The sequence below is a fragment of the Macaca nemestrina genome, chromosome 13, assembly GCF_043159975.1.
Source record: "Macaca nemestrina isolate mMacNem1 chromosome 13, mMacNem.hap1, whole genome shotgun sequence".
Taxonomy (NCBI): domain Eukaryota; kingdom Metazoa; phylum Chordata; class Mammalia; order Primates; family Cercopithecidae; genus Macaca; species Macaca nemestrina.
Window position 1 is genome coordinate 15375323 of NC_092137.1, and position 25461 is coordinate 15400783.

Here is a 25461-nt window from a genome sequence, read left to right on the forward strand (position 1 = left end):
GGCAGGAGACATGCTTGGACCCGGGAGGCAGAGGCTGCAGTGAGGTCAGGACATACCAATGCACTCCAGCCTGGGCGACAGAACAAGACTCCATATAGGGAAAAAAAAAAAGTCTCATATGTTGTATTCAGAGTGGGTAAATGTTATTCAAAAAAGATTTCATGTCACATTTTCAATTCCTGTTCATCTTTAGAATCTTCTAAATTGAGAGGATGTATTGAATGATTTGAAAGTCATCAACTAATCCAAGTATAGAACTGAAAATATAAACATGATAAGAATTATGGCACTTAAGCAGAATACAACTTCCTTTAGAGGTAAATGAAACAATTGAAAAATATCAATAAAAAATGCAGGCTAAGCCAGCACAGTGGCTCATACCTGTAATCCTACTAGTTTGGGAGACTGAGGCAGGAGGATCACTTCAGGCCAAGAGTTCGAGACTGGCCTGGGCAATATGGCAAGATCTCATCTCTACAAAAATATTAAAAATTTCATTTAATTGTTTAAATGTTATATTTAATATTTTAAAAATTAAATAATTTTTTTGTGGTGGCATGTGCCTATGGTCTTAGCTACTCCAGAGGCTGATGAGGGAGGACTGCTTAAGCACAGGAGTTTGAAGCTGCAGTTAGCTATAATAGTGCAGTCCAGCCTGGGGGACTCAGGGGGAAAGAGCGGGAAGCAGGTGAGGGATAAAAGACCACAAATTGGGTTCAGTATACACTGCTCGGGAGATGGGTGCACCAAAATCTCACAAATCACCACTAAAGAACTTACTCATGTAGCCAAATACCACCTGTTCCCCAAACACCTATGGAAATAAAAAGTTAAAAACAAAAATAAAAAAAGAAAAATGCAGGCCACAAAACAATTATTCTATTTCATAAAAAGGACCTAAACTGTGCTTCCTATCTAGCTCAAGATAGGAAACTTAAAATGTATGAAAGTTAAAAGTTTGTTTCAGAAGATAAATGAAATTCACATGCTCAGAAATGTATGTGATAAAAGGATTTCCTGTAAGAGCTTCTCCTAATGAGAATCACAAAAGAGAAAGTAAAATGAAAGGCTCATTTGGACCACAGAAGTGGTATTTAATTTGGGGGCAGTCTACCAAGATCATAGTTTAACCAGAAACATTAATGAAGAAAATAGATTTCTTTTAACTTCATATAATGGAGAAAGAAAAATGAGGTTAGGCAAAACTTACCCCCGAAATGATTACTACTGCCACTTTTTATATTCATAGTGGCACACTGCTAATTAATTTAGAGTGTATAACAGCAGAAATAGATTAAACCTCAAAACCAAGTCATCAGTTCCCAGCATAAAAGTTAACATGAAATCTCATTAATGTCAAGTGTGTTACACAGCTCAAAGCTTAGCTTATTAAGCACTAATAATATTTTTCAAATCCTATAACAACAGACACCATCACCAAACAAGTTCACAAGAACACGGATGGTTCCATGTGTCGAGTGTGACTCACAGAAAAAATTGTTGGCCAATTAATATGACAAATAATCTATTTGGGAGTAGCTTTCTCCCGTATCTGGCAATAAGGGTTAATTTCTGAGAAATCTATTGGCCTACTGCAAACTGAACTGGTGGCAGTTTAGGTTGAGCTCAACCACTACCACTCTCCTCCAACATAGCCTTAAATAACCCAAAGTACTTCCCTGCACCTAACACTTACTTATAGCAAATTTCATCTGAACTCAAAATACTAAGCATGCAATCCTTATTACCGGTGATACTACTTTTAGAAATACCTGTCAGAACAAGCAACAGAAAAACACTCTATGGAGTACATCACTCTAAAGTCTGACTCTGCTTCATCTCATCTGCCAATTAGCAGGCAAAGTTACAGCTTAGCTGCTCTCATGTTTAGAGGCCATGGACTCCTATACATGTCTGATGGAAGCTGAGCCCTTTACCCAGAAAACGGAACAAATGTGCATGTGCACTCACATGAATACAAAGTCACAAACACACACACACACATACACACATCAAATTAGGCATACTGGCCAGGTGCAGGGGCTCACGCCTGTAATCCCAGCACTTTGGGAGGCTGAAGCAAGAGGGTCGCTTGAGGCCAGGAGTTCGAGACCAGCCTGGGCAAAATATTGAGACCCTGTATCTAAAATAAATAAAATAAAAATTAGCCAAGGATAGTGGCATGTGCCTGTAGTCCTAGCTACTTCGTGGGCTGAGGCAGAAGGATCACTTAAGCCCAGGAGTTCAAGGATGCAGTGAGTTGTAACTGCACTACACTGCACTCCAGCCTTGGTGACACAGCCAAACCCTGTGGTCTAAATTTTTTTTAAAAAATTAATATTAGGCATACTACTTCAGGGGTTTTAGAGGCCAAACTCTTCTTGGATCTCCTAGAATTTTTGGATCCAGATTATGAAACCTACATTCTGGAAAAAGAGAGGTATATAGAGCATACTTTTAATCTTCTTTTTTCCATGCCCAATTTTTAAAATTACTTTTGATAAATGACTTTGGGTTCTAGATGAACCCACAAAGTAAGTTTCCTGACCACATAATTTGGCATGCCTACTATGTTTAAGACCCCGTGCTAGGCAACAGGATTACCATGACGATTAAGATATGGCCCCTGTTCCTAAGAAACTCATGGAACAGTAGGGAACAAAGGAAAATAAGGCAATTTGCCTTATTTCACCAATGAACTGAGAAATTATCAAATAGGATCCCATTCAAATATTCCTCCCCATTTAATATCAGAACTTATCCCCACTCATCACATCCATATCTTCCCTCATTTACTCATTCATTCTTCCACAAATGTTTATGACATCAGCTTGTGACAGGCATTGTTGTAAATTCTGGAAATATAACACTGACTAAACATGCATAGTATCTGCTACAAAGAGCTCACAATCCAGTAAAAGACAAGCAAAAATAAATATAAAGCATGTCAGAAAAGCATATCAGATAAGTTTTATACATTTTTATGAGTTAGAAAGAAAATAAAGCCATGTGGAGGGGTGACAACACTATAATAACACAGAGAAAGAGTACATTTGAGCAGACACCTGATGGAAGTGAGAGGATAAGTCATATGGATACAGATATTTGGGAAGAACGTTCCAGGTAAAATACAGCAAGTATAAGGATCCAGAGGCAACAGCTTGCTGGGAATGCTTAAAAAATGGCAAAAAGGGGGAAGAAAAAAAAAAAGCCAGTATGACTAGAGTCAGCTGAGCAAAATGAATGTGTGTACTGGGGGCAGGGAAGAGGTGGAAGGAAAATAAAGTCCAACATTAAAGCATAACAGTGGGGAAAAGAGACCCTGGGTGTCCTTGTAGATGATTGTAAAGCCTTAGTTTCTACTCTGAGTGAAAGGTTTTGAGAAATGTGTCATGATCTGATGTATTCTGAAGGAAACACTCTGGCTATATTGTTGACCATAGACTATAGCAAGAGCAGGAGCAGGGAGACAAACAGGACACTACTTTATGACTCCAGGGGAGATACGATGATAATTTAGACCTGAGTGGTAGCAGTGGTGATGGTAAAATGGAGCCCAATTCTGAGTCAACTGTGAAAGTGGGGTCAGCAGGATGTCCCAAAAAGGAGGAGAAGAATCAAGGATGACAGCAAAAGATTTATGATGTGAACACCTACAAAGAGTTCTATTTCGTGACATGGGAAAGACTACAGAAAGAAGGTCATTGTTTTGGGGGATGTGGTAGGTGGGGGGAGGAAGAGGGTTGAAATGAATAGTTCCATTTTAACATATTGAGATTGGGTTATCTAAAAGAAATTAACTGGGAGGGGGAAGGGATAGCATTAGGAGATATACCTAATGTAAATGACGAGTTAATGGGTGCAGCACACCAACATGGCACATGTATACATATGTAACAAACCTGCATGTTGTGCACATGTACCCTAGAACTTAAAGTATAATTAGAAAAAAAAAAAAAGAAATTAGCTATAGATGTTAGGTTGGCAACTGTACATTCATGTCCGGAACTCGGAAGAGACGTCAGGGCTACAGCTATTAAGCAGGGAATCATCAGCACAAAGTCAATTATTTCAAGTCAGGATCATGGATGAACGCATCCAAGGAATGAGTGTAGACAGCGATGATGTTTAAAGGCTATGACCTGGGGTATCTAACATTTAGCTGGGGAGATGAGGACAAACCAGCAAAGACAATGAGACACAGTGGCCAGTGAGGTCTGGGAAAAACAAGGCGAATGAGATGTCCCTGAAACAAGTATGTCAAATGTTATTTATAGGTCAAATAAAACAAAGACTGAGATTTGACCTAAGAACTTGGCAACAAGAGGTCACTGGTGGTGACTCAGGCACAAGCTGTTCTGGTAAAATGGTGAGGAAAGAAAGTCCCACGGAGAGTAGATGAAAGATAATGAGAGAAAACAAAAGATATTACCAATACTAAGTATAAACTAAAGAAATGTAGGAAACATCTATCCAAGTGGTACAATTTAGACCCTACAGGGCTAAATAATATTATGGTATTTCCTTAAAAGTAAAAGGAAACTGGCCAGGCACAATGGCTCACACATGTAATCCCAGCACTTTAGGAGGCCAAAGTGGGCAGATCACTTGAGGCCAAGAGTTCGAGACTAACCTGGCCAACATGGCAAAACCCTGTCTCTACTAAAAATACAAAAATTAACCGGGTGTGGTGGCACACACCTTTAATCGCAGCTACTAAGGGGGCTGATGCTTGAGAATTGCTTGAACCCAGGAAGCAGGGGTTGCAGTAAGCCAAGATAGTACCAATGTTCTCCAGCCTGGGCAACAGAGTGAGACACTGTCTCAAAAAAAGAAAAAAAATTAAATAAATAATGAATAAGTAAAGTAAAAGAAAACCGTTAACAGCCACAGATTACACTGTAACTAAGATAGAAAACTTGAATGTATTATATTTTGGAAAATGTCTTTTGCAAGTTAATTTAAATAGCAATAACTAAATAACTAAACAGCAATAGATGAAAAATAAAAATGTATTGCTTATTACTAACATAGTTTAAAACATAAAAATACATTAGAAATGCATAGGCCTTATGAAGAAACAGCAAGATAGAAGAAAGAATACAATCTGAAATTCTAACAGTGGTGCTAAAAGAGGAAGCTACTAGTATAAACCTTTGTGAGGAATGGAAATCTATGATGTAGATATGTCAATCTAATCAAAATTATGATTCACACTCCTGAGTATCAAGCTATCAAATAAGTAAAGATATTATCTCAGAAGCATGACAATGAGCAAAGTATTTCCTTCTTTGGTCAGACCTATATGCTGACTAAAATGCAGAAATGGATGTTCTGAATTGTGTTGGCACTGTGTTACCATCCAGATCACTGATGTCATGATCACTGTAAACTGAATCTTCCACAGAGAACACTCATCAGGCAATATTGTCCAAAAAACAACTAAACAAAAATTATTGAGGACATACCATGCTTCCAGTGATGTGCTGGTATCAACAGTAAACAAAACAAAGTGAGCATTTACACAAAGTTATAAAAATAAAACACAAGAAAATAGGAAATTACCTATCCCAGGAGCCCATTTCTAGCATTTTATTGCAGAGCAACACCAGCATGAGTATGCAAAGATGTGTATGTAAAATGCATAGTGCAGTTTAGTCTAAAATAGAGAAAAGTTGGACACAATCTAAATGTACAAAAGCAAAGGAAACAATAAATAAATCACGGTACATGCATCCAATGAATACCATGATGCCATTATGTAAATGGTCTACATGGAATCACAAGGGCAGATCCAATGACACATATCAGTATTACATGAAATAGTCACCTGCAAAATAATGTATGCAGTATGAATTCATTTTAGTTTATAAAACAAATAAACCTCTAGGAGACAGAGAAGAAGCTATATAGGAAATCTGTTTGTACTTAGGAAAAGTATGGAAGGAAACATATGAAGTTAGAAATGTTTATCTCCGAGCAGTGGGATTCGTGGGGCTCAGGAAGATCAGAGAATAGAAAGATGAGAGGGAGGAAAAAGAGAGAACTTTGTCTTTCACATATATTAATGTGTTGTTCATTAAATTATTTTTATATTTTAAAAAAGCAGAAAGTACAAAGTTACACATATATCCATGTATCTATTTTATCATAGATGTTTCACACCTAATTTCTTTTACTTTCAAGAAATATAGTGTGCTGGATAATGTCAATATCCCTTATGCCCTTATAAATGAATTATTAAAATTAAAGCTTGCATTATTTCTGTAACTAAAGAAAACATTATAAACTCCAGTCAACATGGGATGGTAAACTCCTGTTTCAGTACACTAACTGTGCTCTAAAATGAGCATAGAAAAAGGAGTCAAAGGACACCCAAGTTCAATAGAGTTCAACATTTTGGGGCTCAGAATTCAGATATCAGCAGTGGCTGTCAGGTGCTCCTTTCCAGAGAAGAACCGTGAATCAAAAGCATACCCTGCAAAGAAAAAACTTCAGCCAGATTTACTGTCCAGGCTATGCATTTACACAAGCTGTGGGCCTAAGGAGGAAGCACACAAAAACAAGGCTGAAAGGAACTAGGACAATCCCTTCACTGGCTCCATGTGTGCATTCTCATATTCTCAACCTTACAAAGGGGAAAAAACTTCATGTGAAAAACTACCAATGGACATATTCTTGAGTGAAGTGCCACAGGACTGAGCAGAGAGAAACCACAACACTACAGAATCATTAGATAAGGAAGATGGGACAGAATGTTTCATCACTCAAAATTAGCTTGCAAACCAAAATTCCAGAGCACATGGGGAAAAATCAATAAAGCAATAATTATAACAAAAATCACTCCAAATAAAATTATTTCATTTAAAACTTCAAAATAATTTATTTGCATCTTTGTGTGTACTAAATGTGAAATTTAAAATCTATTAAGAAAGAATAAGTATCATAAGATAAAGAAACATGATTCTATTGAGTTAATTTTTATGTGTGATATGAGGTAAAGTTCTAATTTCTCTCTTTGCAGATGGATATCCCTCAAGTCCATACTTATTTCATAAAAGGACTTCTTACTTAAAAAGGTAAATAAATAAATGTAAGTACTAAAAACTACAAAACTTTCAGGAAAAAAGCACAGGCGTACATCTTCGCAATCTTGGGTTACGCACGGATTTCTTAGATATAACAACAAAAGTACAACCCATAAAAGAAAATATTAATAACAAGACTTCAGGAACATTAAGCATTTTTTGTACCTTAAAAGCCAGCATTAAGAAAATAAAAAGTCAAATATATATTGAGAGGAAAAAATACTTTCAAATCATAAATCTGAGAAAAAAAAAAAAAAACACTCGACTGCAAGATGTTAAAAAAGCAAAACAAAATAAAAAATATCTTACAGCTCAATAACAAGACAAACAACCAAGTTAAAAAATGGGTAAAATAGGCCGGGCGCGGTGGCTCAAGCCTGTAATCCCAGCACTTTGGGAGGCCGAGACGGGCGGATCACGAGGTCAGGAGATGGAGACCATTCTGGCTAACACGGTGAAACCCCGTCTCTACTAAAAAAATACAAAAAACTAGGCGGGCGCCTGTAGTCCCAGCTACTCTGGAGGCTGAGCCAGCGTAAACCCGGGAGGTGGAGCTTGCAATGAGCTGAGATCTGGCCACACTGCACTCCAGCCCAGCGACAGAGCGAGTCTCCGTCTCAAAAAAAAAAAAAAAAAAAAAAAAAGAAATAAAAAAAATGGGTAAAATATTTGGATACCATTACATTAAGAAAGTATAAGAATAGCCAGCCAATAAGCACATGAAAAAAAAAGGGCTCATCATCATTAGTTACTTGGGATATAAATATCAAATATCATAATGAAATAGTACATATATAGGAATGGCTTTAATAAAACAATTCAATCAAAAACCAGTTAAAAAAAAAGACCACTAGCTGAAATAATAAGAAAAAGAGAGAAGAATCAAATAGACAAAATAAAAAATGACAAAGGGGATATCACCACTAACCCCACAGAAATACAAACTACCATCAGAGAATACTATAAACACCTCTACACAAATAAACAAGAAAATCTAGAAGAAATTGATAAATTCCTGGAGACATATATACACACTCCCAAAACTAAACCAGGAAGAAGTTGAACCCCTGAATAGACCAATAACGAGTTCTGAAATTGAAGCGGTAATTAATAGCCTACCAACCAAAAAAAGCCCAGGACCAGACAGATTCACAGCCGAATTCTACCAGAGGTACAAAGAGGAGTTGGGACCATTATGTCTGAAACTAATCCAAACAATTGAAAAGGAGGGACTCCTCCCTAACTCATTTTATGAAGACAGTAGCATCCTGATACCAGAACTGTGCAGAGATGTTGCGGGAAGTCAGGGACCTCGAATAGAGGGACCGGCTGAAGCTGCAGCAGAAGATCATAAATTGTGAAGATTTCATGGACATTTATTAGATCCCCAAATTAATACTTTTATAATGTCTTACGCCTGCCTTTACTGCAGTCTCTGAACATAAATCGTGATGATTTCATGGACACTTATCACTTCCCCAGTCAATACCCTTGTGATTTCCTATGCCTGTCTTTGAAACTAGGCCGCATAAAACTTAGAAACTAGGCCTCATAAAAAAAAAAAAGAACTTAAAAAATTAACACCAGGTGGCTCTGGATAGGGTCCCACCCTGCCTCAATAGGGTCCCACCCTGATAGGGTCCCACCCTGCCAATTCCGGGAAACAACCTCATGGGGTCCCACCTTGCCTCGAAGTTCCCGGAATCAACAACTCCAGGAAAAAACCTCATAAGGTCCTGCTCTAACCAATTAGAACAAGACACCTTGCTCAGGCCATAGACAGACCCAATTACCACGCGCCTAAAGCTTTGTTTGAATTTCGCGCCCTAAGCTGTGTTTGAACTTGTGTTTGCCTATATAAACAGCCTGTAACAAGCAGTCAGGGTCCCAAGGCCAACTTAGAGCTTGGGACCCTAGCGCGCTAGTAATAAATAACTCTCTGCTGTGAATCTCGTGTCGGTGATCCTTCGCGGCGACCCCTGCCCAGGAAGGAATCGACAGTTCGGTTCCAACATCTTTAATCTCTTAATCCCGTCGTCTTCTTCGTAAACTGAGGAGGATATGTGTCGCCTCAGGACCCTGTGATGATTGGGTTAACTGTACAAATTGTTGGTAGAGCATGTGTGTTTGAACAATATGAAATCTGAGCACCTTGAAAAAAGAACAGGATAACAGCAATCTTCAGGGAACAAGGGAGATAAGACTCGGAACCTGACTGCACCAGTGAGCCAGGCGGAACAGAGCCATGTTTCTCTTCTTTCAAATGCAAATAGGAGAAATATCGCTGAATTCTTTTTCTCAGCAAGGAACATCCCTGAGAAAGAGAAAGCGCCCTGAGGGTAGGTCTATGAACGGCCCCCTGAGGGTGGCCGCCTTCTACAGTGGAAGCTAAGCCAAAGGGATGAAATAAGCCCTGGTCTCCTGTAGCGCGCCCAGGCTTATTAGGAAGAGGAAATTCCTGCCCAATAAATTTTGGTCAGACAGGTTGTCTGCTCTCAACCTTGTCTCCGGATAAGATGTTATCAATGACAATGCGTGCCGGAAACTTCATTAGCAATTTCAATTTCACCCCATCCTGTGGTCCTGTGATCTTGCCCTGCCTCCACTTGCTTTGTGATATTTTATTACCTTGTGAAGTATGTGATCTCTGTGACCCACACTCTATTCATGCACTCCCTCCCCTTTTGAAAATTGCTAATAAAAACTTGCTGGTTTTATGTCTCGGGGAACATCACGGATCCTGCTAACATGTGATGTCTCCCTCGGACACCCAGCTTTAAATTTCTCTCTCGTACTCTTTCCCTTTATTTCTTAAACCACTCGAGACACCTAGGAAATAGAAAAGAACCCACCTTAACTATCGGGAGCGGGTTCTCAAAAAAAGAAAACTTCATGCCAATATTGCTGATGAACATTGATGCGAAAATCCTCAATGAAACACTGGCAAACGAAATCCAGCAGCACATCAAAAAACTTATCCACCACAATCAAGTCGGCTTCATCCCTGGGATGCCAGGATGGTTCAAAATACATAATAAATGTAATCCATCACATAAACAGAACCAATGACAAAAACCACATGATTATCTCAATAGATGCAGAAAGGCCTTAGATAAAATTCAACATCCCTTCATGTTAAAAATTTTCAATAAATTAGGTATTAATGGAACATATCTCAAAATAATAAGAGCTATTTATGACAAACCCAAAGCCAATATCACATTAAATGGGCAAAAACTGGAAGCATTCCCTTTGAAAACTGGTACAAGACAAGGATGCCCTCTCTCACTGTTCCTATTCAACATAGTATTGGAAGTTCTGGCCAGGGCAATCAGTCAAGAGAAAGAAATAAAGGATATTCAAATAGGAGAGAGGAAGTCAAATTGTCTCTATATGCAGACAACATGATTTTATATTTAGAAAACCCCATTATCTCAGCCCCAAAACTCCTTAAGCTGATAAGCAACTTCAGCAAAGTCTCAGGATACAAAATCAATGTGCAAAAATCACAAGCATTCCTTTATGCCTACAATAGAGAGCCAAATCAAGAATAAACTTCCATTCATAATTGCTACAAAAAGAATAAAATGTCTAGGATACAGGTGTCAAGGGACCTGAAGGACCTCTTCAAGAAGAACTACAAATCACTGCTCAAGGAAATAAGAGAGGACACAAACAAATGGAAAAACATTCCATGCTCATGGATAGGAAGAATCAATATATCATGAAAATGGCCATAGTGCCCATAGATTTAATGCTATTCCCATCAAACTACCACTGACATTCTTCACAGAATTAGAAAAAACTACTTTAAATTTCATAGGGAATCAAAGGAGATCCCGTCTAGCCAACACAATCCTAAGCAAAAAGAATCAAGCTGGAGGCATCATGCTACCTGAATTCAAACTATACTATAAGATGACAGTGACCAAAACAGCATGGTACTGGTACCAAAACAGACATATAGACCAAAGGAACATAACAGAGACCTCAGAAATAGCACCACACATCTACAACCATCTGATCTTCAACAAACCTGACAGAAACAAGCAATGGGGAAAGGATCTCCTATTCAATAAATGGTGGTGGGAAAACTGGCTAGCCATGTGAGGAAAACTGAAACCGGACCCCTTCCCTACACTTTATACAAAAATTAACTTAAGATGGATTAAAGACTTAAATGTAAACTCCAAAACCATAAAAACCCTAGAAGAAAACCTAGGCAATACCATTCAGGACAACGGCATGGGCAAAGACTTCATGACAAAAATGTCAAAGCAATTGCAACAAAAGCCACAATTGACAAATGGGATCTAATTAAACTAAAGGGCTTCTGCACAACAAAAGAAACTAACATTAGAGTGAACAGGCAACCTACAGAATGGGAGAAAATTTTTGTAATCTACCCATCTGACAAAGATCTAATATCCAGAATTTATAAGGAACTTAAACAAATTTACAAGTAAAAAACAAACAACCCCATCAAAAAGTGGGCAAAGGGTATGAACTGACACTTCTCAAAAGAAGAAATTTACACCGCCAAGAAACATATGAAAAAAAGCTCAACATCACCGGTCATTAGAGAAAAGCAAATCAAAACCACAATGAGATACCATTTCACACCAGTTAGGTTATATTAAAAGAAGTCAAGAAACAATAGATGCTGGTAAGACTGTGAAGAAATAGGAATGCTTTTACACTGTTGTTGGGAACGTAAATTAGTTCGACGATTGTGGAAGACAGTATGGCAATTTCTCAAGGATCTAGAACCAGAAATGCCATTTGACCCAGTAATCCCATTACTCAGTATATACTCAAAGGACTGTAAATCATTCTACTATAAGGACACATGCACACATATGCTTATTGCAGCACTATTTACAAAAGCAAAGTCATGGAACCAACCCAAATGTCCATCAATGATAGACTGGATAAAGAAAATGTACATATACACCATGGAATATTATGCAGCCATAGAAAGGTATGCGATCATGACCTTTGCGGGGACATGGATGAAGCTGGAAGCCATCATCCTCAGCAAACTAACACAGGAACAGAAAACAAAACCCCACACGTTCTCACTCATAAGTGAGAGTTGAACAATGAGAACACATGGACCCAGGGAGGGGAACAACACACACCAGGGCCTGTTGAGGGGTTGCGGGAGAGGGGAGGAAACTTAGATGACAGGTCAATAGGTGCAGCAACCCACCATGTTACCTATGTAACAAACCTGCACATTCTGCACGTATATCCCGGAACTTAAAGTAAAATAAATTAAAAAAAAAAAAAGTCAGTTAATAACACACATTAGCAAGGATGTAGAGAAACTGGAACCTTAACATATTCTTTGTGGAAATGTAAAAAATGTGCAGACACTTTGGAAAACAAAAAGTTTGGCAGTTTCTTCAGATGTTAAACACAATATAACAAACAATGCAGAAATTCTACATCTAGAGAAATCAAAACATATTTCCACACAAAGGCTTTTACATCAATGTTCAGAGCAGCATTATTCAAAATAGCTAAGAAATGGAAACAACCCAAATGTCCATCAACTGGTGAATGGAAAAGTAAATGCTGGCCAATATATTGTAATATAACTGACATTCTGCTCACTTTTATTTAAATATTTCTAAACAATAATTTTATAAATTCAAACTAGCTCTATACTTAGCCCATGCTCAAGATTTAAACATTAATTAGTCCAGTCATATAAATCTGTAGCCACTTAAAATGCTCATAACAAACTTTCCCACAGTGCAAATTATTTTTTAATGGGAACCTTGTACACAATCCATTTCTAACTCTAATTAGATTTATCTAGGGAAAACGCCATTGGTTAACTGATATACCTAATACTAGCTAAACAAAATGTTAATATACTCTAAGTGGTAGAATACTGTTCCATCTAAAAAGCATAATGACCAACATTAATAAGAAACTGGAAATCTGTAATTTTGGTAGTTACTCACAAATTATGCATTTTGTTCTATTTATAGACAAACATCCTGTTTACAGGGACAACAGCAATATCTTCAAATTTGTAGGCTCCATTTGTACTAACATAAATGCTACTGCATAACAATTACATCTTTATTTTGCTTGGATATATAAATAAACATCATTATTTTCACAAGTGAAGTAATGAAAGTCTTAAGTATTAAAGCAGATTACACATAAAGTCATCTCTCATTTATGAGCGATAATTTAATGTGGTTATTACCTCTACTGTTAATGTGTAACACACGGCATCTTAGAGCTAAGCACTATATTTTAACCTAATAATAGTAGCTATAACATTCTGAAACGTGCCTCATAAATCAAAGCCACAATGCGTGCATTGAGGGTTTGGACTAGCACTTCGTGAGATCTAGATCTATTACAATTTGCTGAAAGGGGACAAAGGCAGACGGGAAAGCTTTTAAGGAGATTTAAAATTAAAAAAATAAAAAAAATAAAAAAGCAAATGATAATCATTTTGGAAGAACTCCTTTTCCTTGCTAGGTGGAACTTGTAGAGGACTACCAGTGGTCTCCTTCATTTACCGATGGGATTTAATAGAGTAACACGTCCCCACTTGCAGTAACACAGCATGGCCCACTCCAAAGAAGCCACCAAGAGGTCAGGCTGACACTTTGTAATTCACTGTAGAAGCAGAAAATAGAAGTCCCCAAAGTTACAAAAGGCTTTTCACAGATGTTGGAAAGAACAAGCGGGTTCCAAATAATTCATAAAGCTGAGCTTAGCAAACACATTGCAATTCCATGCTGAACAGAAAAATGATACACTCCTCACACTGGCCAAAACATCACAGCACCTCAGTAGTCACCACATGATGACTGAAAATCCACTTCCTAATTCATTTTAGGAAATTAAAAAAAAAAAAAATTCACTTCCTAATTGATTTTTACCACTGACTGATCATTATGCAGTTGGTGTCTCCAGCTGAGCTTTAAGAAGCGTGACCTAGGCATTCACTAATTGAGAAGCACAGTAAGAGCACAGATAGATGGCACACCTCCAGTGACCGGACAACACCAAGTCACACCGCAAAGTGTTAACGCAGAACAGTGAGAGAACGCTTAGGGAATATAGAGAAGGGGGCAATTTAAGGACTCAAGGAAAACTTCACAAAGAACATACTTCAGATGGAAGGGGTAAGAGCACAAGACAAGCACAAGAGCACAAGATCAGAAGTGTCCTCCAGACAGAGAGGAAACTCTACAAAATAACACTAAATGGTGATATGTTCTCTACCACTAGAGCATAACGGATGTTTGAAAGGCATGAAAAGGGATGATGCTGGAGGCAAGCCGAGTAGGAGATGTGACTGGACAAGCTGTGGAGGGATGAGAGGTTCAAAAGGAACAAAACTTCGGATAAAGATCTCATGAAAAGTAGGTCTTCAATTGGACCTTGAAAGACAACTCCTCCTAATACATGGAACATTGAGTGACCACTGGCTAGTATAAGAACCGTTTTGAATCCCACAGGGAGAACAGAATAGAAATTTAATGTGTTTTCACATCCAATGAGGGAAAACAATAGTTGCTAATCAGTACAACTGCAAGTCAAAACATGCCAAAGGACAAGGCGTATCCACGTCACTCTAGGACCCTAGAAAATGCTACAGCTGCCATCTGAAGGGAGGGAGGGCAACAACAAAAGAAGTCCACTGCCGGCAGTGCTGGAGGCTGAATGCCGGCCTCCACTGAATGTTGCACCTTCTAGAGCTCTGATGTCCAGTCTGGTAGCCAGTAGCCTCATGTGGCTATTTAAATTTAAATTAATTAAAACTAAGTACAATTTAAGGCTGGATGCAGTGATTCATCACACTTGTATTCCCAGCACTTTGGGAGGCCGAAGCTGGTGGATCACTTGAGGCCAGGAGTTCAAGACCGGCCCGGCCAACATAGTGAAACCTCATCTCAAAAATAAATTAATTAATGAAATAAATTTAATTTAAAATTTGATCCCTTAAAAGTGATATTTCAAGTGCCCAATAGCTCTGTGTGACTAGTGGCTACAATGATGAACAGTGCTGGTATGACATTTCTTTCACTGAAGAAAGTTCTATTGGCAGTGCTGTCCTAGAGTCACCGCTGCAGGAGGAAGAGGCAAAAATTCCATAGGGGCAAAAATTAACATTACAACCCTCTTTGAGATAATCAGATTACTTAGTATTGAACTGGGAATACACATGCATATTAGATCCATGCTCATTAAATTTTAATATTAAAAAAAGAGTTGTGAAAATGGGGTAGTTGTATATATTCTACTCTGGGCAAAAGCTAAGTATCTTTGCCCTAATTCCATCAATAGACTCCACAACTGAAGCTTTGTACCAGAGTTCTAAAAGTAACTTAGAGTACACAAATACTAATGACTTTGTCAGGATGGATACAGCAAAAAAAAAAAAACAAAAAAAAAACAGTTAGTGCAGCTCACTTACCACAATAGGTGTCTCCCAAAATAGTTACAAGAAAAATAAAGGACATTTTACGCTGTGAAAGTGAAGCTTACCATTCGATGGAATCTCATGAAAAACCAATCTATACAGAGAATCATCATCACATCTTAATTTACCTAGCTGGGATGTCAGAAACTGGGCCACTGCCTTTGATCTAAAAAATGCTAATTCTATGTTTCTAGAAAGAGTCATGAAAAGTTAAATTCCCTTGGGCAAACAGTGACCAAAAGAAGACAGGTGTCGGGGGGCATACTCTTCCTCCTTCCTCTCCCAGGATGGAAGATTCTGAAACACACATAGACTTAATTGGTACAGACAATTTTACTCGTAAGAATCTCAATGAGGAAAAGGAAAACAACAAAAATCCAACACAAAATAAGCAAGTGACTCGAACAAGTACCTCAAAAAGAGGATCTCTCCTGCACTATCTCCATCTCATTAGTAATCAGAAAAATATAAATCAGTTAATTAGATATCATTAAACACTTAGGAGTATAGGCAAAATTTAGGAAACCAACAATAGCAATGTCCTGGATGGGAGTAACCAGCAATCCTGTACATTACTTCTCAAAGTCAATCAGTAACACAAAAGAAAAGCATCTGGCATTACCTATTTAGGTTGAATTATATACATAGCTCACAACACATATTTCCAGTGCTAGATACATGCCTGAGAGAACTGTTTGCCCATGTACACTAGAGACATGTACAAACGATGACAGTCACATTATTTTTAGTCACCAAAATTGAAAACAAACCAATGTCAATCAATGTTCATATGAATAAACTGTAATATGCACACCGAAATTAATTTCTACATGGCAATAAAAATGAATAAACTACAGCTACATGCAACAGCATGAATGGATCTCACAAACATAACATTAAGTATAACTATTTCTATAAAATACAAAATAGGTAAAACTAAACTATCATATTGAGGGTATATATGGTACATATCAAAATTATTTAAAACAAAAACAAAAATCACAAAAATCTGGTTATCAGGATTAGTCAAGACAGTGGTGATCTCTGGAAAGGGAGAGAAAAGTTAGGAATGAAATACAGAAGGCCGGGCATGGTGGCTCACACCTGTAATCCACGCACTTTGGAAGGCTGACGAGGGCGGATCACTTAAGGTCAGGAGTTTGAGACCAACCTGGCCAACATGGTGAGACTATCTCAACTAAAAATTAAACAAATTAGCCGGGTGTGGTGTGTAATCCCAGCTACTCGGGAGGCTGAGGCAGGAGAATCCCTTGAACTGGGGAGGTGGAGGCTGCAGTGAGCAGAGATCACGCCGCTGCACTCCAGCCTGGCAAGAGTGAGACTCTGTCGAAAAAAAAGAAGTTTAATAAGGAGAGGGTCTGGGGGATTTGGAAGGTGGTTAGGTACTGCTTCTTTACCTGTAGTTTCATGGGTGTTTTCTTTATGATAGTTTATTGAGATGAACATTTTCTGGTATACTTTTTTATATGAATGTTATATTTCACACACGCACACAAAAGCTGAGAAAAGTGGTCTGCACACACATACACAAAACGCCTCTCATCCACAAGGTTAGGTGATCCCATTTTATTCCACTCTCAGCCACCTTTCAAACTCCTCTTCCTCATTTTAACTCACCTCTTGTACTGCTTTACTAGTTAATGGTGAAGCACTGATATTTTCCCCTCCTTCATGATGGATCTGGAAATTCACTCTTTGATAAAGAATCTAAAACAAGAACAGGCTATGCTGTAAAGGAGATACGTTTTTAAATTTACTTCTCATCACAATGTAGGCTTGAAATTTAAAAAGTACTTTTAAAAAAAGTAAATTTAAAAAGAAAATTACCTTTTCATAATGATTAGCTTTGGTAACAGGCTTACTTCAGGACTTCACAAACAGTTTCAAAAGGATGCAATGGTTTCAGAATGGTGATCAAGTGTGAAAAAAACTGATATACAATGAATTGTTACAGGCGGTGTCTATGTTCCGGCCTGGAGCAACCTCAATTCTTGCCTCCTCAGAAGAATACATTTGACTGAGGAGCATATGGCAGAAAGAGAGACCAAGGCGAGTTTTAGAGCAAGAGTGGAAGTTTATTAAAAAGCTTTACAGCAGGAATGAAAGGAAGGTACACCTGGAAGAGGCCCAAGTGAGGGATTTGAAGGACAAGTACAGGGTTTGACCTTTGGCTTAGAGCTTCATATCCTGGCATACTTCCAGGTTCTTGTGTCCCTTCTCTCCTGACTCTTCCCTTGGGGTGGGTTGTGCACACGTGCAATGGCCTGCTGGCGATGGGAGAGGAGCATGCACAGTGTGTTTACAGGAGTTGTATGCACGCTCAGTGGCAGGGTTCTTCCCTTTTCCAGTGGAATGCCCTCACAGGTCATATGCCGGTGAAACTCCGCCATTTTGCTGCTTAGTGAACATGCTTGAGCTCACTGGGCAACTCCTGAGATCTTATCAGGAAGCGCTGATCACCAGTTTCAGGGTTTTTTTTCTATCTATAGGGAAACTGTCTTTCCCTGGTGCCGCCTGCAACCAATTATTATTTTAGAGAGGCAGTGTGACAACTGCCTGACGCCTCTGATGGTCGCCTGACTTTCCTGGTGGGGTGGGGAGCCCTCTCCTGTCTTGCTCATGTCTGCCTGACTAGCTACCAACTGTAAGAGAATGACTATGGGATGAAAATGTGGATTCTAGAATCTCCTCATACATTTAACAGTGTTTCTCCACAGGGGCACTATCCTCTCCTATGCAGACCTATCCTGTGAATTTTAGGATTTTTAGCATCCCCCCAACGAAAGCCCACCCCAATTCCCAATTTCCAAAGGATCCCTAAGGGAATGGTTGCTCCACTGACTTTAACCCATATGATTTCAAATATATTTTACATGACCATTTAGCATATGTTTAATTCACAACACTAACTTTCCCCATTATTTTCAATAATTTCTTTCCTAATATTACTTTCTTTCTCAAGGCTGTCTTGTATCCTTTCTTCCTCGCTGTTATAAAGCCAGCAACATTATGTTATATCCTAATATTTTCATGTTCCTTTTCCATAAGTGACGATCTAGTTTTCTTCCATAAATTAAAACTCTCATACTATTTTTTTTTAATGACCACGTATCTCAGATACACACACCCAACAACATGCACTTCATACAGGTTAGGATTTCCTTTATTGAGAGCACTTACTTCTGTCTGCAGAGAGCTGCTAGCTGCCAAAAGAAGTTCAATGCTGCTAGGAGGGCAATGTGTCAAAGCAAAAGCCATGAGCTCTTGACGAGTGCCCAAGTCCTGGTAACCTTCTGATTGTCCTAACTGGCTACAAACATCCCAGCTTTTAGGATAACCTGCAAAATTGGCAAGGAAAAAAACAATGATTCCCAAAAGAAGAAGAATATTCAATCTAAGATGACAAATGCAATGGCTTCCTGCTCAGGTCTTGTTGTACCAAAGCAAAATCATAGTCATTAGTGACACATTATTTTATAAGCAGAAACAGATAAAAATCTAAGCTAGGAAAGATTAGGGTGGTTTATTATCCAGAAAGTTCAATGCTACTCCAGACAAGTGTTTCTGAAAAACTCTGTTAAATTTTAGATTAACTGACAATAAATGCAAATAATCTACTGAGATTTGATGTTCTGTGAAAAGGCAGCCATCTGAATTCAGAAGACCTGAGAGCCTGGTCCAACCCTGCTACTTAGCACTGGTGTGAGAGCTTTAAGAAAGAGCCAAAAGTATCACAATTCTTTTCCTACTACAAAAGGACAAGAATAACACCTTCCTCTTGGGTTGTTGAAGGAATTAAGTAACATTTGTATGTAAAAGCACATGTAAACTGAAAAGTGCTAGAAAAAAGAGACATTATGATAGATCCCTATACAGAATCACTCACTTTATAGATACGACAGACATCTAAGGACAGGGACTGAATCACCCTCCAACTCCCAGCAGGGATCTTTTTCCTATACATTATACTCTGAATTCTTAAAATACATTTTTATTCTTATTTGAAGGAATTCCAGCCTTAGGCCTATTTGTCTAAGTACAAAACTTGTAGTACAGAATAATTTTTTCTAAATATGTAAAGTAAAAATTAATTCAGATATTACCCTTACCAGAATAAAATTATTATAAAGCTCTCCACATGAACAATTTAGATCAGTGCATTTTCACAGACAGCCATAGTTATTCTAAATTTAATGTTGCAAAATCACTTGGTCAATATTATGGAACACAGCTCATTTATGAAAACAATTTGCTATGCTGAAGTTGTAAAATATTGAATATTTTTCGAGAGTTTTAAATGTTTTCATAGATGTAAAGCCAAAGATCCTCTCTGTGACCAAACTTAAATCAGACAACCCTGAGCCCTCTTCTCAACTAGGCCTTAACCTTGGCCCCCAGCCTTGCTAGGCTGCATACTCCAGTTTTAGCAAAAATCCTACTAAGTCAGTTTAGCCAGAATCCTCAAATTCTCAAGGGCTGATCAAATTACTCATCCCTCAGCAGTGATATCTGATCATCCTGGCCGGCCTTCAGCAAGGTCCTATTAAATCATTTTAGCAAGGATCCCCCTGCCCTTGATGTTTCCTCTTAATTTTCCATCCACTGACCCTTCAGTTAGCCTGTTGGCTACAAATGTCCAGCTGTCCTTGTTGTATTCAGAGTTTAGTACAATCTCTCTCCCCTACTGCAGTGGTCTTCCTACTAATCACAATAGTCCTTGCTGTTATAACAAGTGTCAGAATAAGGTTTGCTTTAACAGTACACATGCAAAAGTTACACAAATCATTAGTGCATAACTCCACGAGTCATCATGAAGTGAAGCCCTGCATTTTAACCACTCCCTATTAATGTATTGAGAGTGGGTAGAAAGATGTGTTTGGGCCTTCACATATTCAAGCATAGCCATGGAAAGTTGACAATTTAGTACAGAGCTCATGATAAGAAAAAAAAAAAAAAAAACTCCCTATCACACTGAAGAATGTGTTCTTTAAATGAGAAATTATTCTACAATAAAATCTCATTATCCTGCAGAGACTTGAATTTGAATTTCAATATGAAGAATTTTGGAGTTGCAAAACCCTTTCCAATTTCTCAACGTCAGTTTGAAAAGCACTACACTATCTGGCATGGTTTGGATCTGTGTCCCACTCAAACCTCATGTTGAAATGTAATCCCCAGTGCAGGAGGTGGGGCCTTGGGGGAGGTGATTAGATCATGGGGGTGATTTCTCATGGTTTAACATCATATCCCCTTGGTGCTGTCGCTGTGATAGTTGAGTCCCTGCAAGCTCTGGTTGTTTAAAAGTGTGTAGTCCCTCCCTCGTCTCTCTCTTCCTTCTGCTCCAGCCAGGTAAGCCTTCTGCTCCCACTCTGCCTTCTGCCATGAGTGAAAGTTCCCCGAAGCCTTCCTGGAGGCAGATGCTGCCATGCTTCCTGTACAGCTTGCGGAACCGTGAGCCAATTAAACCTCTTTCCTTTATAAATTACCCAGTCTCAGGTATTTCTTTATAGCAGTGTGAGAACGAACTAATACACTATCTTTAAAAAAAAAAAATTAAAGAATGGAAATATTGACTATATAGACACAAACTAAATAATCTAAAAATTAAAATTTTCTCTTAGATAACAAATACAGGAAATAGCATTAAAATATTTTACATAAAATTATTTTTAAATTACGAGCATGTTTTTAATACGGACTAGAAAGCAACCAAAATCTCAAATAAAATGTAATGTCTGAATCTCTTAAAATGTTTATATCAACATGTAAGTACATAGCCTATATACTTAGCAGTGCTCATAAAATGTATCTCAAGCCTCAATGTGGCTGGCTTACCAATCAGGTCAATTGATTTCAGAACAGACTTTTTCCATTATTCATCACATAAAGAGGACATAAGCAAAGTGTAAAATAAGCTGTCTACTCACCTGTGGCCATCAGCTCCTGACAATGCATATTGGCTGCTTTGTAGTCATGGAAGCGAAGTGCTTGCTCCACTAAAAGGACTAGAACCTGTCCCCGCCTTTCTTCTGGGTCCTCACCTGTAAGTCCAAGCAAAGGACTTAATGATTATGACAAGCAAAATGATTATGACAAGCAACATCAAGTGATAGAAGAGCTCGTTAACGCTGTCTTTCAAATTACTTCAGAAATAAAACAGGGAGATTAGACGGATTTGCAACAATGAGAGGAAAAAGTTGCTTTGACCTTTCTTTTTTTTTTTTTTTTTTTTTTTTTTTTTGAGACGGAGTCTTGCTCTGTGCCCCAGGCTGGAGTGCAGTGGCGCGATCTCGGCTCACTGCAAGCTCCGCCTCCCCGGGTTCACGCCATTCTCCTGCCTCAGCCTCCCGAGTAGCTGGGACTACAGGCGCCCGCCACCTCGCCCGGCTAATTTTCTTGTATTTTTAGTAGAGACGGGGTTTCACCGTGTTAGCCAGGATGGTCTCGATCTCCTGACCTCGTGATCCGCCCGTCTCGGCCTCCCAAAGTGCTGGGATTACAGGCTTGAGCCACCGCGCCCGGCCTGCTTTGACCTTTCAATCCACTTATGAAGCATGGAATTAGCCATCAGTCTCCTAAGAGATCAATGATTAACATTAGTTCCTAATTAAAATACCCAAACCAGGAAGTCCAAAATCAGGGTAGTTTGGAGCCCTACAAAAAAGTCTTGGTATTACCAGGGTAAGGGAAGGAGAAGAAAATTTATGTTTCCAAAAGAAAGCAGGTTATAAAAGGGGCTTGAAAAATAATGACCAGCAGATTAAAAGAATGGATGAAGATGATACAGCAATAAACTTCTCATATTAAAAATTCAACTACTATTTAGAAATTGGAATGCAAACGTTGTCCAGAGCACTGGCAAAGACTGTTCCTTAACAAATTCTCATTGGGCTCCTCCGAGCCTTACTGGGCCCTGTCCTCGGACATATCCTTGAGAGCCCAATTTTAGCAAAACTTCTGCTGTCAGTTGTAGCCAGAATCCTCCACTCTGGATATCTGGTCATCCCTGATATCTGATCAAATCCCTCATCCCCACCACCAACTCCCAGATGTTATCTGGCCACCCTGGCCAGCCCTCAGGCAAGAATGTGTACCCTGTCAGGTGGTTTAACCAGAATGCCTCCTTACCCCAATGATTCTTCTTTGTAATTTTCCATCTGCCCCAACTTAGGTTCCAACATAAGTAAAACCCAACTCAATGGAAACAGTAAAATCAGAAATAACCAACTGTACTCTAACTAGGGACTACTCACATTAACTAATCAAGTATTTTCTTTGTCCACAAACACCTTATAAAATTTTCCCATCACCTCCACTCAGAAGAGCCTTGAACCACTTTGAGTTTGGTGCTGCCTGATTCATGAATTGCTGTCTGTTGAAAATAAACCCTTTAAAATTTTTATGTGCATAAGTTTACTTTTAACAAGCCCAATTTCTCTCTCTTACTGCAAAATTCCATTGCAGTAGTCCCTATACCTATAGTGCAGAGTCTCTCTTACAATTTTTTGTTTGTTTTTTTGTTTGTTTGAAGAGACAGGTCTCCCTATGTTGCACAGGCTGGTCTTAAACTCCTGGGCTCAAGTGATCCTCATGCCTCAGCCTCTCATTTAAACATGCATCAGGGATAATTTTTTCATTAACAGCACCCATGGATCTCAATCACACAGATGTATGTATATAAAAATGGGGATGAAAAATACAACTTATAATATCTTAAAGCAAGTCTTATATTAACTTTACCCTGTGTAAACAGAATCACTGTGAGATAAATAGGAATGGGATATGGCTCCCCATTCACGTATTTTTTCTTTTTTCTTCTCTTGTCCAACCGATCACAAAATCCACACCACGACTTTGCTGGAAATATACCCACTAACCCTGGGGCTTTAGTCATACCAAGAGAACGGCCATTCTTCAGTGCTCTCATAATGTTTGACCATGCCTTTTACTTAAAGAATTCTGGGAAATGGACTTAAGAAAATCTAAATACCAAACCAAAGTTGTGGAGTGTCTCTCCTGGGGAACAAAGGCTGGAAATGGATTTGCAGCCTGTTGCTACCAGCCAGACCACCAAGTGACCCATTACTTTAGGTAACTATGGCAACCAAATTAACACCGACCTGCATACCCTACCACTCACATGCGCTGCCCAGCCCAGCCGGCGTACTTTACCACAGATATCAATTCCTACTCTTTGCCTAAAAACAAAAACAACAACAAAAAATCTCTACTGTTTTTTTCAGGGAGTCTACAGAGAGTCCTTGTGCCTCTGCTGTCTCCCATGTGCTTGAGCCCAAGACCTAAAATAAAAGCCTTGTCTAGGAAAGCTGCTTGGCCGTGTGCGTGTGTGCATGTATTTATTTAGAGATGTGGTTTCTCTCTGTTGCCCGGGCTGAAGCGCAGTGTCACTACCACTGCTCACTGCAACCTCGACCTCCCAGATTCAAGAAATCCTCCCACCTCAGCCTACAGAGTCACTGGGCCTACAGGGACATAGCACTAAACCTGGCTAACTTTTTTATTTTTTGTACAGACAGGGTCTTGCTATGTTACTCAGGTCAGTCTCGAACTCCTGGACTGAAGCAATCCTCCTGCCTCAGCCTCCCAAAGTGTTGGGATTAGAGGCGTGAACCACCACACCTGGCTTGTGTTCATTTTTATTACACAATAAAGGAGGAGCCAAACAGCCTGTGATCTGCAGCAACCACAACATTACTATGCTAGCCAACACACTGTCTACATTAAATTAAACAATGATTTTTGATGTTTTCTCCTTCTAAAGGCTAACAGAATGAAAATAATTTGGGGCTCAAGGGATCGCAGTTCTGGCATACGGGTTATTTCAAAGTGAAAATATTTGAGCTACGGAAGATGCAGAAAGAAATTCTAACTGAATTTATCTTATCTGAATAAAGCAGAGTCTCCCTAAAATAGAACTGCAGTTAAACCCCCTCCACAGGAGTTTCCTGAGAACTCAGCTGGCATACAGACTGTCAGTCAGCATCAAAAAGCCCAACAGAACTTTCTATACTTTCCCACTGAAGCCCTAGCCCCTCCCACCCCATCCCCCTTTTCGTTAACTTGGTATATAAACCTTACTTCTTGCTATTCAAGAGTTATTAATAACTAAGCGACTTCTGCATGCATGTGTAAAAAAAATCTTGTTTTTCTCCTGTCTATTGTCAGTTAACTCACAGGCCCCCCGAGGAACCATTTGAAACAAAGTAGATGAAGAAAAAGGTTTCCTCCCAACAGGGACTTTAAACATTTTTGCTAGGTCTTTTAAAAGCATTTTCCCCTTTCAGCGTTCTTAAATGACAAATATAAAGGGGGAAAACCCTTAAACACAAAGTAAGTTTATAGTTTCTCTGACAGTGCTCATCTTTTATTGTCAGACTCAGTTTCCAGAGTCTAAAGATACACAAGAAAATTTCAGCTCATGTTAAAAGATCTAAAATTATTTTCCCAAAAGTATTTTTAGAAAATATTTTTTAAAATATTTTACATAAAATAAAGGTTTTCGTTGCCCTTGCAACATATTCCTTTACTTGTCACTCGCTTAAAAACAATTTATTTCAATGGCAGGCTATCAGGACAAAAAAAAAATTGTGATTATCTTTTTAATAATCTTTATTATCTATTAAAATGTAAGCTTTTGGCGGACAGGGGTTGGTTCATAGTTGGATGCTCAATACCCAGCATCAAGTCATGTACATAACAGAGAGGCTCAAAAACACACAGTCAGGAGTTGCTTAGCAAGAGGAATACATTCCGTGACATGTGTCATGAGGCAGTTCCATCTTGAGCAAACATCACAGAGTGCACTCACACAAACCTAGATGGTACAGCCTACTACACACCTAGGCTACATCGTACAGCTCCCAGACTACA

The 25461-nt window shown here is 38.8% G+C and overlaps 1 protein-coding gene across 2 annotated transcripts in view; it reads right to left on the reverse strand.

Moving 5' to 3' along the window:
• Positions 1-25461, reverse strand: part of LOC105486455 (NBAS subunit of NRZ tethering complex) — a 390628-nt gene that overhangs the window by 165669 nt on the left and 199498 nt on the right. For both annotated transcript variants that reach the window (XM_011749319.3, XM_071076257.1), the window contains exons 33-35: positions 21498-21611; positions 18751-18908; positions 17188-17277 (exon numbers count right to left, since the gene is read on the reverse strand). In XM_011749319.3, coding sequence (XP_011747621.2) covers positions 17188-17277; positions 18751-18908; positions 21498-21611 — 362 coding nt within the window. The remainder of the gene's footprint in view (positions 1-17187; positions 17278-18750; positions 18909-21497; positions 21612-25461) is intronic.